General features: G+C 42.6%; 3 protein-coding genes across 5 annotated transcripts; all 3 read right to left on the bottom strand.

The window, feature by feature from the left end:
- Nucleotides 1-2: 2 nt before the first annotated feature.
- Nucleotides 3-4,780, bottom strand: otub1a (OTU deubiquitinase, ubiquitin aldehyde binding 1a). Of its 2 annotated transcripts, none has more exons than XM_027022689.3 (7): nucleotides 4,584-4,780; nucleotides 2,843-2,904; nucleotides 2,635-2,733; nucleotides 2,272-2,390; nucleotides 1,287-1,371; nucleotides 802-996; nucleotides 3-535 (listed from the first exon to the last, which is right to left on the bottom strand). In XM_027022689.3, the coding sequence occupies exons 1-7, from the start codon at nucleotides 4,633-4,635 to the stop codon at nucleotides 338-340; spliced, it is 810 nt and encodes a 269-aa protein (XP_026878490.1). In that variant the 5' UTR covers nucleotides 4,636-4,780; the 3' UTR covers nucleotides 3-337. The 2 variants fall into 2 exon arrangements, with proteins under 2 accessions (XP_026878490.1, XP_081576259.1); XM_081720133.1 differs by having other exon boundaries at nucleotides 365-535; nucleotides 705-996; nucleotides 4,584-4,723.
- Nucleotides 4,781-4,809: 29 nt separating this feature from the next.
- Nucleotides 4,810-6,003, bottom strand: cox8a (cytochrome c oxidase subunit 8A). Its single transcript, XM_027022691.3, has 2 exons — nucleotides 5,833-6,003; nucleotides 4,810-5,168 (listed from the first exon to the last, which is right to left on the bottom strand). The coding sequence occupies exons 1-2, from the start codon at nucleotides 5,950-5,952 to the stop codon at nucleotides 5,076-5,078; spliced, it is 213 nt and encodes a 70-aa protein (XP_026878492.2). The 5' UTR covers nucleotides 5,953-6,003; the 3' UTR covers nucleotides 4,810-5,075.
- A 255-nt stretch (nucleotides 6,004-6,258) lies between these two features.
- slc22a6l (solute carrier family 22 member 6, like) lies at nucleotides 6,259-13,349 on the bottom strand. Of its 2 annotated transcripts, none has more exons than XM_027022694.3 (11): nucleotides 12,939-13,349; nucleotides 11,962-12,420; nucleotides 11,718-11,821; nucleotides 11,075-11,229; nucleotides 8,884-9,052; nucleotides 8,584-8,707; nucleotides 8,384-8,499; nucleotides 8,016-8,230; nucleotides 7,795-7,903; nucleotides 7,390-7,593; nucleotides 6,259-6,792 (listed from the first exon to the last, which is right to left on the bottom strand). In XM_027022694.3, exons 2-11 carry the CDS (start codon nucleotides 12,355-12,357, stop codon nucleotides 6,699-6,701), a joined length of 1,686 nt encoding a protein of 561 aa, XP_026878495.2. In that variant the 5' UTR covers nucleotides 12,358-12,420; nucleotides 12,939-13,349; the 3' UTR covers nucleotides 6,259-6,698. The 2 variants fall into 2 exon arrangements, with proteins under 2 accessions (XP_026878495.2, XP_081576258.1); XM_081720132.1 differs by having other exon boundaries at nucleotides 11,962-12,438.
- Nucleotides 13,350-14,100: the final 751 nt, after the last annotated feature.

Consider the following 14,100-nt stretch of genomic DNA (forward strand, 5'->3'; position numbering starts at 1 on the left):
TGCCTATTGCAAAATGTTTATTCTTACACTCAAACACGACATCGGACACACATTCTCTAATAAAGCACAGTATTTAAACAGAACAACCCAATAAATGATAACTAAATAAGCGAGGGGTTTAGAGCTATACAAAAAAACAAAAAAACAAAGAAGGAACTGTACATATGTCCAGTGTCTGAAGTCACAGAATCTTTATGACTGTCTTTGGGGTGCTGAGAGAAGACGGTGAGGTCAAGTGCTGGGCTCCCAAATTCACATTTCACAGCATTAACAAAGTCAAGTTGAACAGAGGCACCAACACTGCCAGGATCCTCGGTCAGCTGTGCGTCCTGAGCACCTACTTGTACAGGATGTCGTAGTGGCCCGGCCGGTAGAGGAGGAATACCTTGGGCTCCCCATCCTCGGGGAAGACGTGGTGGTTGACTGTCCCTCCCTCTCCACGGTCCATGTACTCCACCAGGATGCACACGTTAAGTGCCTGGGCTAGAGCTATGATGTGGATGTGGTCACTCTCTTTGGACATGGGCTCCACCTCCTGGTCAACAGAGAGGACAACACTCTGATATTAATATTATTCAATCACACTAGAGAACAGATCATGAAAAACAATATCTACAGTAATATTTAAAAAAAAACAAAAAACAAACAATAAAATCAATAGCTACATGTAGAAATTTTTTTAATGAGAATTAAACCAGCCCTACAATGATTTTCAACACCAGTGACAGTCACGGTGATCGTCCAGTCGAACTGCCCTGCTCTGAGGTCTGTGGGAAGGGCATGGGCTGGTAGCTCCCTCACCTGCTGGCAGAACTCCCGGACAGTGTGGGCGCCCTCTATAAAGTGCTGGAAGAAGTCCTCCTCTCTCTGCAGAAAGCCAGAAGTAACCAGCCGCAGGTACACCACCAGGTAGTCAGACACGCTCTGCTCGTTGAAGGAGCTGAGCAGCTCGCCCACCGGCGGCTGCTTGTCGCAAACCTCGATCAGGTCCATGAACTAGCAGCGGCACAGAGGAAACGCCACGCGCCTGTTGTGAGACTGCAGTCTGTTCCGGCACTGCTCCTCAGATCAGACTGCAATCTCAGCCAGCAGCTAAAAGAACTCTGATGTCAAACTGCTTTGAGAGTTGGTGCTAGCCATACAGTTCCTGCTGACAGGGAGGATTCGTTTTAGATACCGGCCTGGATCAAATGTAAAACTAAGACGTGTGCCGAAATAAATTCAACCTGGAGCTCGTCAGCAATGCATGACTGTGAGACATATAGTTAGTCAGTAGATCCACCTACTGTATTGTGAAAGTCTTCTATGGTGAACTCGGTGAAGCCTTGGCTCACTAGGTCCATTTTACTTTTGGCAGCAATGGCTTTGAACCTGTAGGTTTAAGAACAGTAATATTCTAAACATGCTGTTTCCTACACCAGAAGTCACGCTTTCTTGTTTGCAGAGGATTACCTGTGCAGTTCTGTGATTTGTGGTGGGGTAGAGGATTACCTGTGCAGTTCTGTGATTTGTGGTGGGGTAGAGGATTACCTGTGCAGTTCTGTGATTTGTGGTGGGGTAGAGGATTACCTGTGCAGTTCTGTGATTTGTGATGGGGTAGAGTATTACCTGTGCTGTTCTGTGATTTGTGATGGGGTAGAGGATTACCTGTGCAGTTCTGTGATTTGTGATGGGGTAGAGTATTACCTGTGCTGTTCTTTGATTTGTGATGGGGTAGAGTATTACCTGTGCTGTTCTGTGATTTACTGTGGGCTAAAGTATTACCTGTGCAGTTCTGTGATTTGTGATGGGGTAGAGGATTACCTGTGCAGTTCTGTGATTTGTGATGGGGTAGAGTATTACCTGTGCTGTTCTGTGATTTGTGATGGGGTAGAGTATTACCTGTGCTGTTCTGTGATTTGTGGTGGGGTAGAGTATTACCTGTGCTGTTCTGTGATTTACTGTGGGCTAAAGTATTACCTGTGCAGTTCTGTGATTTGTGATGGGGTAGAGTATTACCTGTGCTGTTCTGTGATTTGTGATGGGGTAGAGTATTACCTGTGCTGTTCTGTGATTTGTGATGGGGTAGAGTATTACCTGTGCTGTTCTGTGATTTGTGATGGGGTAGAGTATTACCTGTGCTGTTCTGTGATTTGTGGTGGGGTAGAGTATTACCTGTGCTGTTCTGTGATTTGTGATGGGGTAGAGTATTACCTGTGCTGTTCTGTGATTTACTGTGGGCTAAAGTATTACCTGTGCAGTTCTGTGATTTGTGGTAGGGTAAAGTATTACCTGTGCAGTTCTTTGCTATCATCCAGCAAAGACTCCAGATATGAGAACCCAAAGGCTCTATAGAAGCAGTTCCCATCTGGCCGGGTCTTACGTATAAATGAGTACTTCCTTTGCAAATCCTGTTGATGAAACACACCAGCATTATTCTATGGGATGGGGCTCTCTTTCTCAGATGCATGAGCAACATGTTATGGAAGCACACTGACCGACTTAAAAAAAAAAAAAAAAAACACCCAAAAAGGGGCATTTCCTGTTCAGTTCAAGAAAACGCAGGTTGCCACAGATTTGCGCCTCTGTTACAGCAACAGGATATCAGGTCTGACTAGGAAAGTACAAGCTCGCCAATTTGCATGTCATTCTTACCCGTATCTTTTGCTGATATATGGTGTCATCTTCAGCATATTCTTTCTTTAGTATAGCTAGGTCCTGGCAGTCTGATACAAGTGGAATGCTGGTGGCAATCTGAAATGATCCAATAATCAGGTGATTACTGTGCTTTATCCTCATACAAAGTAAAAACTCCTGGCTCTAGAATGTACAGTAACACTGGACTTCGGAGAACATGTACTACCTCTTGTTGAATCCTATCCTGTTGTGCAATTATGGCCTCATCATATGCAAGACAATTCAACCCTGTATTAAACAAAAAAGTATTGTTAGTGGGTGTGCTATCATTTAAAAGTAAAGAAACGACCAAGTTCAGTCATTAGGCAACATCATACTGCAATCTAGAATTATTTTTGAAGAACCCTATAATATTTGAGCAAATTCAGACATGTGGGATCCAACATTTATAAAACAACTAGCTAAGGAAGACATTATCAATATGACACTTCATGCATTCACTTGATGAGTTTAGTTGTTTAGGTTCTATGTAGAATGGCAAAAACGGCAGGTAGTAACTCTAGTGCTTGTGATGGGACCTTCTGTCTCATTGGAGGACCTCTGTTGCAGTACCAAAGTGTCAATACATGGTGGCTTTTGATACAAACTGACTGGCTATTACATTTAGAACCTACCTTTCTTCACCCAAGCCCCAAATAAAGAACACTGCCAATATATTGTATATTTTACTAGTTCAGCATTCTCGTGACAGAAATTACAAAGACAATTATTCTGACTGCTCAGATCACATCAATTGAAATTATAAACCAGTTTATTTTACAGTCACATCTGTTTTCAGAACCTGCACAGCATGCTCAAAATGTATGAGCTTATCTGTTCAGCAGTATATAATCAAAAACCGAACATCTCTTCCTGATGTCTGAATCTAAAAATCTGATAAGAGTGGAAAAGTGGTACTTTTGTGAATAAAAAGATGATGGAAACCATGGAGCTTAGGTGGGGGGGTGGGGGGGGGGGGGGCTAAAGGTACTAAAAGGAATCTAAAGGTGCCTCCACTTTTTGGTACTTTGGAGGGTCTATTTTAAAAACAGTTGAATTGGATTTTAAAAATGACTACAGGGGATTAAGAGAGAAGTATACTGAACTAGGAAAGGGGGTGTCCAAAGTTTAACATGGTCAAAAAACTCATTTAAATTTAATTAGTATTTCTAAATTCTAAGTCAGAATTTGGTCTTGAGTATTAAGATACATGAGTAGTAAAACAAATGTTTTTTAGTGCTTAATGAAGAGTACGCGAATTAGAACAAAGTTCATAATTTCTACACCAAGTCTACTGGCACCGCTTTAATTTGTTTAAATGGGTGTCTTAGTTCAATTCATGTGAACCTGTACATGCAACGGGAAAAGATGAGATTCTCCGTTTGATAACTAATTAGGACTAACATATGCATAACGGCAAAAGCTCATACGAAGGGCATAATAAATGATTTAAAAGCACCCGACTGTGTTATATGGTTCCATCTGGGCATCCCATAAATTAAATGAAGGCAACTGAACGAGGCCTGGGGAAAAGCCTGTTAGATGTGCTAACCTACTTAGCCATAAGTACGCAAATTGACTCCAATAAAGGCTTTAGATACAAGTTTGCAGAATGATAGCCAAGTGTGCAAGACAACGATCTGGTCGATAATTTTTTGCATTTTTTTTAAAAAAATGATCGACTAAGAGGGATTAAACGCTTTTGTCAATTTGTAAAGATAGCTTATGCTACTGGCTGAAACACTAACGTTATGCTTGCTAGCCATCTTGCCAACTTCCATGCTATCGTATTAGCCGGACAGCTGCTACACAGCAGTTATTGCTTCCACATACCTTTCACTCATTTACCTTCAACAATACATATGATCACTTTACAAGCCCGTTTTCAAGACCACAAACAAAATCAACTTTGGTGAAATATTCCTCACCATCAACCTCTTTTTGAGACATCCCTTCTTCTTGTTGTTCCTCCTCCGCCATGTTGCCCTACTGTTTCCTGTCACCTGACTGAAACGCGTACTTCCGGATAAACCCCGACATTACACCCATGCACCCCAGAAAGCAATTTATCACAGATGCAGATATCCACCTTCTGGTCACCGAGTTACGAGTTTAAATCAATATATACACCAGTAGCTACTCAAAGATGGAGAATTTCAGATTTTAATAATTTATTGTGTAACATTTTTATGAAGAGAATCACCCATTTTTACAAGTCAATGTACTGCCATTAACCAAGTTCCCAAGGTCTCGGAGACTGGAGATGCTGGAAGAAGGTAAAACATCATGAAGAGGTAGAAGGGTGGCTCAAGAGTTGTTCCTTGTTACATCTGAGTTAAGGAGAACAAGTGACCGTGGTCCCAATATAAGTTGGATGTAAAGAAAAATGGAGTTTGCCTGGGTCCATGACAGCAGGCTCACTACTTCTTTTTATAGTTCTCAAGGTTGGCCAAGATCCAACCAGATGGAGCCAGGATGACCAGGCTAAACAAACCAAGCCCCACAACAGTTTCCTGTATAAATAACAAATGATAAATTAGGTCAAACATTTTCCATTAACCATGTCCAATACTCATACATTAAGATGTATAAATTATGGTGATTCAGTTGACAAATATTTGCCTAGTTAATAGTTATGTTAAAAGGGACTTGGCAATACTGTTAAATATGCTGAAACTTAAAAAAAACATGACCAAGGCGGCATCGGACCGAGGGCTAGGGTATCAGGCCAGTAAATACGTTAAAGCAACGAGACCATCAAAGCATTATTGCAGTGTTAACATAGCTGAAATCTAAAGTCATTCATGGTTAGTATTGCAGGCGCTGGATCTGTCCATGTAGTCTGACTGGTTAGCTAAACGGCTAATGTCCGCGTCGTCCCCCATGGCGCTAGTCAGCCAGCGTACAATGCCATTTCATCACTATAAGAAATCGTGACTGCATGTAACTAGCACATACGTCTACCAAAACGATTGTTTTTCATTTTTGATGATGTACTTAATTTTAATTCATGTTAACTACACACGCGGCCACTTGAAGACTCGACTAATCTACACTACTAATGTTAATGATGTTGCTGCGTGCGGCGATTTAGCTTAATTTAGCCAAACAGGGCTGCAGGCCCCAGCGTATCAGGCGTTCAGGGTCACACAATACTCCTGTAGCTAAAATACTTACGGCAGGCCCAATCGCATGCTTGGCGGGTTTGGAGACAATGTTGGCTCGCTGGACAACGGTCGAGCCCCGCAAAAGCGGAGCTGTGCGAATCCGCGAAATCCCTCGCAGGAGACCAGACATCTTGCTACTTCTGGAGGTTAAGCGGGCTACGGGAAATAGACTCGAAGAGTGGAAAAAGAAGCAAGTGCTTCTGGGATATTTTTGGGAAGCAGGGGCATGTGGGAGTTGTAGGCGTTACAGCGTCATTGCGCACGGACGAACGTTTTAGAAGAAGCGGCAGACTGCTGCGCGGTCTGTTATTTAGGTTCGGCGTTGGGTTTTGTGCACAAACACTTAAGACAGATATTGGCCAAACATGACATCAGAATAAGAAGCTGCAATAGAGAAAGAGAACTAAGGAGACAAACAATAAAATAATGTCCAAAGAGTCTTTGAGATGCTTTATTTATTTGGTATTGTAACATTCACAAAAGGAAACAAAGTTTCATATATAAAAAGTTTAAAAACTAAGTTGTACCCCCCAAAAAGTAAAAACAATCATTTAGTCTCTTCTTGACGATGCATCGCAGGCTATTAGTCTATTCATTTACTTCAAATAGGTTCTACTTAAAACTGATACTTCAGTAATGCAGTTAAAGTAGTAATAGCCTCATACTATGTTAAAATAGAGTCTGTTACATTCAGGAAGCCTCACTCTCAGTCTTTTTGTATTATGCTACCAAGATCGGAAATGCAAATGTTAGTTAACTTCTCTGCTTAAGTTACTGGACTGTGCTGCAACACTGTTAATGCTGTGGCATATGGATGTTGCCATTGTAGCTTGACTGCATGGTCCTGAGGCAGGCTGATTAACGTGAAGTCATGTCTCAAGCCAACTCCTTCAGTGGGCTGTTGCTCTGCTCCTTTAGGGCCAGTTCTTCTTTTTCAGAATCTTGTTTAAAATGTCTTCTTTTGAAACCTCTGAAATAAGTGAATTATACATAAATAATTAGGCTTTTTCCTAATACTTTGCTTTTTCCCCATCCTGGTTTTAACAATATACAATACTATGTTTTTAATATGGTCTCATACAAGTTGAAGGTGCTTACAAAAACACTTTGCATTTTGATAGCTATCACCATATAAATATGAAAACAATCACCATTTCTGAGAAAGTCGAATGTTTGTTACTGCCCTCTGTCCTCTGTAATCAGCAACTAAAGATTTGAAAATGGTCTGTTGGTTGCCTATTAGTTATATTGCTTGCAACACACAGAAGGGTGTGCACTATGAATGTATGTCCTTGGACGGAGGGGCTTTTGAGAAGTGGGGAGGGGGTGTTGACATGTGGTAGGTGGTCCTTTGGTGGCAGAGGCCATAAAGAACCCTGAAATTGATTATAGCCAATTTAAAGAATATAAAAAGTGACCTAAAGTATTTTTATCCTCTTTAATGAGAATGAGTATATAATAAATCTACAGAGGAACAGTGTCAGTCAACAGGACGCAGCAGTTAAATGTATAACCTGATGTAACTGCCAAAGGCGCATAGTGGAGAAGAAGGTGCGCTCACACTCACCTGTCCTCAGCATCCTGGATGGTGTCGGGAAGGGGAGAAGCGAGCGTCTCAGGCAGGAAGTAGGCAAAAATCCCACTGAGGATGGGCACTCCTCCAAAGATTAATCCCGGCAGCCACACCTTCACCTCGACCAGCATAAGCACCATTGGCGCTACCATGGCCCCTAAGCGTCCCATCATCGTCACCCATCCCATGCCGTTCTGCCTGCCAGGGTTCAAGTGGAGACAGTGTAAACTGCTATATGAAAGTCCTCTTCTATGACATCACTTTACCCATGTTTGGATCACAAAGATGAAAATTTCATGGGAGACACTAAGTCCAGGATTTTAGATCCCTTGTGATGCAGGCGTGTCTATCGCGCGCTTTACGTGAAATGATGACGATGACGATGAAAAGGAGGCTTACCGGATTACTGTGGGGTACAGTTCCCCTGAGTAAAGGTAGCAGCAGCTAAACGAGGCAGCCAGACAGCCTTTTCCAATCACCGCCAGAGTGGTACGAACTAATTGCAGTTCTGCACATGCACAAGAACAGGCGTCAGTCATGCACGCAGTGTCAGCATTAGAGAAAGAAACTGATTAACAAGAACGCCAAACACATTAGGAAGCGAAGATTGTTGTGCTCACCATAGGGCACCAGCAGATTAATGAAGATGGCGACCCCAGACAGTACGAGGGCACCGCACTGCGACAGCCTCCGCCCTATCGTACTCATGCACACCGTAACAATGATTTTGGACGGAATGTCCACTGCCCCAAAGATCACCTGGATCAAATATATGTTTACCCCAAATTTCTGTAAGTCCATGGATAGGCCATAGTAGGCAAAGCTTGTAGAGAACCTAGGAGAACAAAACACAGATTCATTGCAAGAATTGGTATCAATGAAAATAATAATAATAATGAAGTGAATCATTGTCGCAATTGCAAAACTGTGATCCACACAGTCCCAAAGAGTGATAAGGGCCTGAAAGATGACATGCGCTGTAACTGACCAGACGGCGCTGAGACAGATGGTGATGGTTCTCAGTGTCTGGGTACGCAGCAGGTCTACCCCACTGTAACTGCCCTTTGAGCAAGACATCTCCTTCTTCATGGACTCCTGCAGCATCTACGCATGTACACACGTATGCAGCTGGTTATTGAATGGTTTGTTTGACCGGAAAGCTGGCACGAGCCTTTGGCCTGTCGTCACCTCTAAGTTGATTTTTTCCCGCTCGGCATGACGACCGTTAATGTAAGCCACGGCTTTGAGATTTTTGACTGCTTGCTCAGGCTTCTTGCTCAAGACCAGCCACCTCGCAGACTCCAAGAACCACCTGCAAACCCAGAGAAGCCATAAACCAGATGGAAACCTTTTTGTAATGGAAAGCCAGCAAAACATATTCTCAACATAGTCTCATGGTTTCATTGCATACCAGAAACTAAGTGGTTATTTGAGATAAAGAGCGGCAATGCGAGGCAGACTGCTCTGGTAAGGAGCAGTGGTACTAACCACGAGTAGAGGAAGAAGGCGTAGAAGGGCAGAGAGACGGCCAGAATGAGCCAGCGCCAGTCGCGGATGTAGTAAGCCACCATTGCTAAGATGATCTGGCCTATAGTGTAGCAGTAGCCCGTGACTGTACCCACTATCGTCCGCACGCGAGTAGGGACCCACTCCACAACTGTGAGAAGGGAACAAAGAAACTGCTGGGTTCCTCTATTTCACCACTAGATGTCACCATGTCTGATGTAGTGGCTTCATAATCTCGCATCTGTGTGTGTATGTGCATATGTGCCTCGCTGCAATCATGGGGATGGCAAGTCAGTATGAAAGATATAATGCTTTACTTTTTAACTGGGATTGTTATTACAGGGATTATGTTTCCCATAATGACTCATCATCTTTCCAAGCACTTGAGCAAACACTAATCTAACCTTTTCAAATAGTAATCTAATCTAATCTTTTCAAACACTAATCAGCCAATTTCTTTCACTTTCTCTGTTCCCTAATTAGCAGTAAAAGGAAATTAGATATGCATAATATGCGTAATGATAACGCATTAATTTGAAGCCTAACCACTTATAACCAACACATATTATACCACAAAAACATTGGTTATATTAGCAAGGGGGAACTGCTGACTAGATAACATAAACTTGTAAGATGAGAATTATAAGCAGTAAACTGTAAATTGTTCATTTTACAACCTTGTCATCTGTCTAGCTAGAATTAACTGAAGATGCAAAATCAAAATCACATAACTCATGTATGACTCAGGATTTTTTTTCATATGTACCTGTAAATGTAAAAATGCTTTTTCTCATGACAGAATGAGAAAGCAGTCAGAAAATGAGTAAGGTGTTGAGCAGGAGTGAGAAGAGCAGAGAGAAAGAGTGAACGCTGCAGAACCAGTAGATGAAGAACCAGTAGAACCAGTAGATGAAGAACCAGTAGGACCAGTAGATGAAGAACCAGTAGAACCAGTAGATGAAGAACAAGTAGAACCAGTAAGAGAGAGAGAGAGAGAGTAAAACAGAAGAGCAGAGAGAGTGAACGCTGCAGAACCAGTAGATGAAGAACCAGTAGAACCAGTAGATGAAGAACCAGTAGAACCAGTAGATGAAGAACAAGTAGAACCAGTAAGAGAGAGAGAGAGAGAGAGAGAGTAAAACAGAAGAGCAGAGAGAGAGTGAACGCTGCAGAACCAGTAGATGAAGAACCAGTAGAACCAGTAGATGAAAAACAAGTAGAACCAGTAAGAGAGAGAGAGTAAAACAGAAGAACAGAGAGAAAGAGTGAATGCTGCAGAACCAGTAGATGAAGAACCAGTAGAACCAGTAGATGAAGAACCAGTAGAACCAGTAGATGAAGAACCAGTAGATGAAGAACCAGTAGAACCAGTGAGAGAGAGAGAGAGAGAGAGAGAGAGAGAACACTGCAGAACAAGGAGATGCAGAACCAGTAGAACCAGTAGATGAAGAACCAGTAGATGAAGAACCAGTAGAACCTATAAGAGAGAGTAAAACAGAAGGGAAAGAAACAGCAGAACAGGAAGAAGGAGTGGGCCTTTTTAAAAAGCACATGCCCAGTTCTGTCCTATGATTGACTGGCAAACACACTGGTCGGGCTGTGACCCCTTTATTCTCCGTGTGGCCCAGTACATCAGGTAGGGTAGAAATTCCCCTGGTGGACGTGATGCTTGTTTTCATTCTTTTGGTCAGAACACATTTCAGAATGGTTCACAGCTGGTCCAGAGTTGGCCAGCTAAGTAATAATAATAATATAATAATAATAAATTAAAATTTTAGACTAAAGGTTGCTTTACAGAAGGAAAAAAAAAATTAATTGACACGTTCAACACATTTAACAACTATTAGTAGGAAAAAAAGGTTATGAGAAACCTTTAGAAAAGAGGTATGTTTTAAGTTGTGACCTGAAAGAGGACAGTGAGGAGCAGAGACGGAGAGGTTGAGATTTTGCTCCATAATTTTGGAGCCATGACACTAAAAGATCTGCCTCCTACAGAGACCAGTTTAAACTTGGGGATGGAGAGGACTGAATTGTAGGGTGGGGCAGCATGAGTGGAGCTCAGCTAGGTAGGGAAGTACTAGACAGCAAGCAAACATGGTCAGACAGTTAGTCTGTGATGGCACTCCATGAAGCACACTGTGGCTTTGGGGCTTTTGTAGTGCGTGGTACTCACTGAGGGAGAAGGAGTTGAGGATCAGGCCTGACAGGCCCATGCCACAGAAGAAGCGGAACACACAGAACATAGTGAAGGAGGTGGAGAAGGCAGCGCACGTCCCAGACACCGCCAACAAAAGGTTAGAGATGAGAAGCAAGACCCGGCGGCCAAACCTGGGAGAACAATGCAGCTTGGTACTCATTCATATATACGGTATGGCCAAACAGAAAGCACGTTAATTAGAGGATGCAGCTTAAACATTTCCCACACCATTAAACATTTATCTTCAGCTTAAACATTCATCACACCATTAGCCTTGTTGGGGTGGAGATTCCACCTTCTGATAACAATGACTTTCCCAGTAAAGGTACAGTAAAGATTCCTTTGTACTGTTTTTTTATGTTTTAATAAATTACATACAAGATTATTTTAGGCACATTCTATAACATCCTCTTTTGATGTGCAATACTTTTATTCTGAAATACGTTTTATCAGACCGCTAAGGTTTGAACCACAATTACTCACAATCAGTGTGGACCTGTATTCTGAATGCTGATTGCTTTAATCAGGCTAAATCACGCAATTGGTCATTTTCTTAATGTAGAACCAAGTTTAGTCTGTCACTGAATGTTTGTTGTAACATCGTCATCGTAATCCCTACCTGTCAGATAGTCCTCCAAAGACCAAAGCACCTACAAGCACCCCTCCCATATAAACAGTTTGTCCCATCCGCTTCAAAGATCGCAAGTCACAGACCAAATCCCACTGTAAGTGAAAAACATAGAACGTCTCATACAGTACTGTGTTCATCTGTGGGGTTTTGTTGTTTTGTTTTAAAAAGGGCTAAAAGCTGTTTACCTTCCAGAGCAGCAGATATATCAAACACAAAGCCTTTCTGCCCCTACCTCTGAAATGATGGTCGACGTCATGTCTCTCATGTCATAGTTCCAGCCATCCACGCAACCCTCTGTCTCCATCTCTTTCACCTCCATCTTGTCTTCGGGCTCCACAGAGCTGTTGCTGCCCAGCAGGTGCCACTGTGGCTGGGCATAGCGCCTGCACTGCTGGGGCCTGCCCCGCTGGTCCAGGGGCACGCTGATGCGCAGGGTCTCCTCGGTGTCCAGCCCAGGGACCGAGAGGTTGCCACGGAAAGCGCAGTGGTGCGGCGGCACAGCCGCCGCAAAGTTCTGCAGCAGGTTGTGGCTGGCCAGCATGAGGATAGGAAGGGACAGCAGCGTGACATGCAGGTACTGGAAGCGTCCCATGCTGCCCACCTGCTCCAGGAGGTCTGCGAATGCCATGGCTCAGGGAAGCCTGCCCAGCTGTGCTTGCGTCTGAGCGGTCTGAGCCTTGTTCACTGGGGTCTGTGCACAGAGACCAAGCTGAACAATGAAAATGACATTTGGATAACAACTCTGCACAAATGCTACAATGATTATTTCTGGATATATCAAATTTACCAATTAATCCAAGTTTGATGATAAACTCTTTAACGGTTGTTGCAGTTTTCTAATTACTCTAAGAGAGATATTAACCATGATTAATCATTAGAAAACGAATTTCATTGCCTTTTCTTCTTGTGAGTTCCCGGACCTACTGTACAAAAATGCAGAACTTTAATCCCTCGTTGAAAAGGCAAATTAATTAATTAATTGCAACAGTTTTTAAAAAAAGAAAGAAAAAAGAAGCTTCTTGGCATCAGATCAAGAGAGGAACAGATATGGCTGCATCACATAGACAGGCTTTCAAGCAAGTCACACATTTTTTAAATCAGCTGCAAAATTCCTCCGGCAGAACTTGTAGAAGCAGTTTCTCTAGAACTTCAACCCTGGGTCAGAAACAATGTTGCTGGTCCACTTGTGGTCATAAAAAAATTTCTTACCGTGGAGAAATGGGACCTCTGTTTTAGGCGGTGTGAAGAAATTCCAAAAATCAAAGCAGAATCCTTCAGCTTCTCTGAGGTGTATAGCCTTCGCAATCGTGCCTCTGGTCTTGAGAGTTACTGGAGTGGGATGGAGCTCATGTGTATGTGAGTGTGTGTGGGGGGGGCTCATGTACGTGTGTGTGTGTGTGGGGGTGTATATGCGTGTCTATGCATATGAGTGGGGGGTGAGGGGGTGTGGGAACAGAAAGTTAGGAGATTATGAGCACAAACGTTAAAGTGTAATTACGAGATGTTACCACCTTAGTGAGGCAAAGGTTGCTTGAAGATTTTAAGATGCAATTTCATAGCAACAGGAGAGACAACATGTATATAGAATCATAATCTACAACTCCTATCAGCTCACATGAGAAGCAGCTCCACCGCTCTCCACAACCACACCAGCACCAACACCTCAACGTTGGGTATTGTCAAAGTCCAACAGCACTGCTTGCCCCTCAACACATTTAAAAGTTTAATGAACTACAGGACCTGGAACCCCTGATGCAATGACTGCGCAAACAGACCGAAGTCACAGGTTATATAATAGAGCAGTAGGAGAACTAGAAGTATCGCATGGAGGTCTAGACACACCAAAATGGCCAAAAAAATTAATGAAAATGTAATTTTTTTGACAAAGAATATTTCCGTATCATGTTGTGCGTACTATTACCCAGTCAAATTTTCAGAAGGATGTTGGTTCCCTAAAACTATACTAAGCAATGCAAAATTTCCAGTGATATATCCTAAATATCTTCCAGAGGAATGTGGCTTTACAAATGGCCATCCTGGCGTTGAGTAAAGCGATAAAGCATCTTTTGTTTATATTGATATTATTTCTTCTGGAAATGTAAGTACATTACTGATTAATGGGGGGATATAGGATAATGTTCTGAAAGTAGATCCACACAAAAAGGTACAAGCTACTGAAAGGCAAATGAACTCCATAGTCTGCCACTGATTATACCATGTCTCCTGACACAGCGATAAAGCTATGTGTCTAGAGTAGGTTATATAGATTAGCTTGTTTGAGTAGCTAGGTTTCCGTGTTCTCTAAGCTAAAGGAGGTAAGGGTTAGAAGGAGCACTTTGTTCTAGATGCAGCGTTGTGAGATGATGCTATG

This window comes from Electrophorus electricus, chromosome 8 (assembly GCF_041902795.1).
Source record: "Electrophorus electricus isolate QZ-2024a chromosome 8, ASM4190279v1, whole genome shotgun sequence".
In the NCBI taxonomy this organism is placed as follows: Eukaryota; Metazoa; Chordata; class Actinopteri; order Gymnotiformes; family Gymnotidae; genus Electrophorus; species Electrophorus electricus.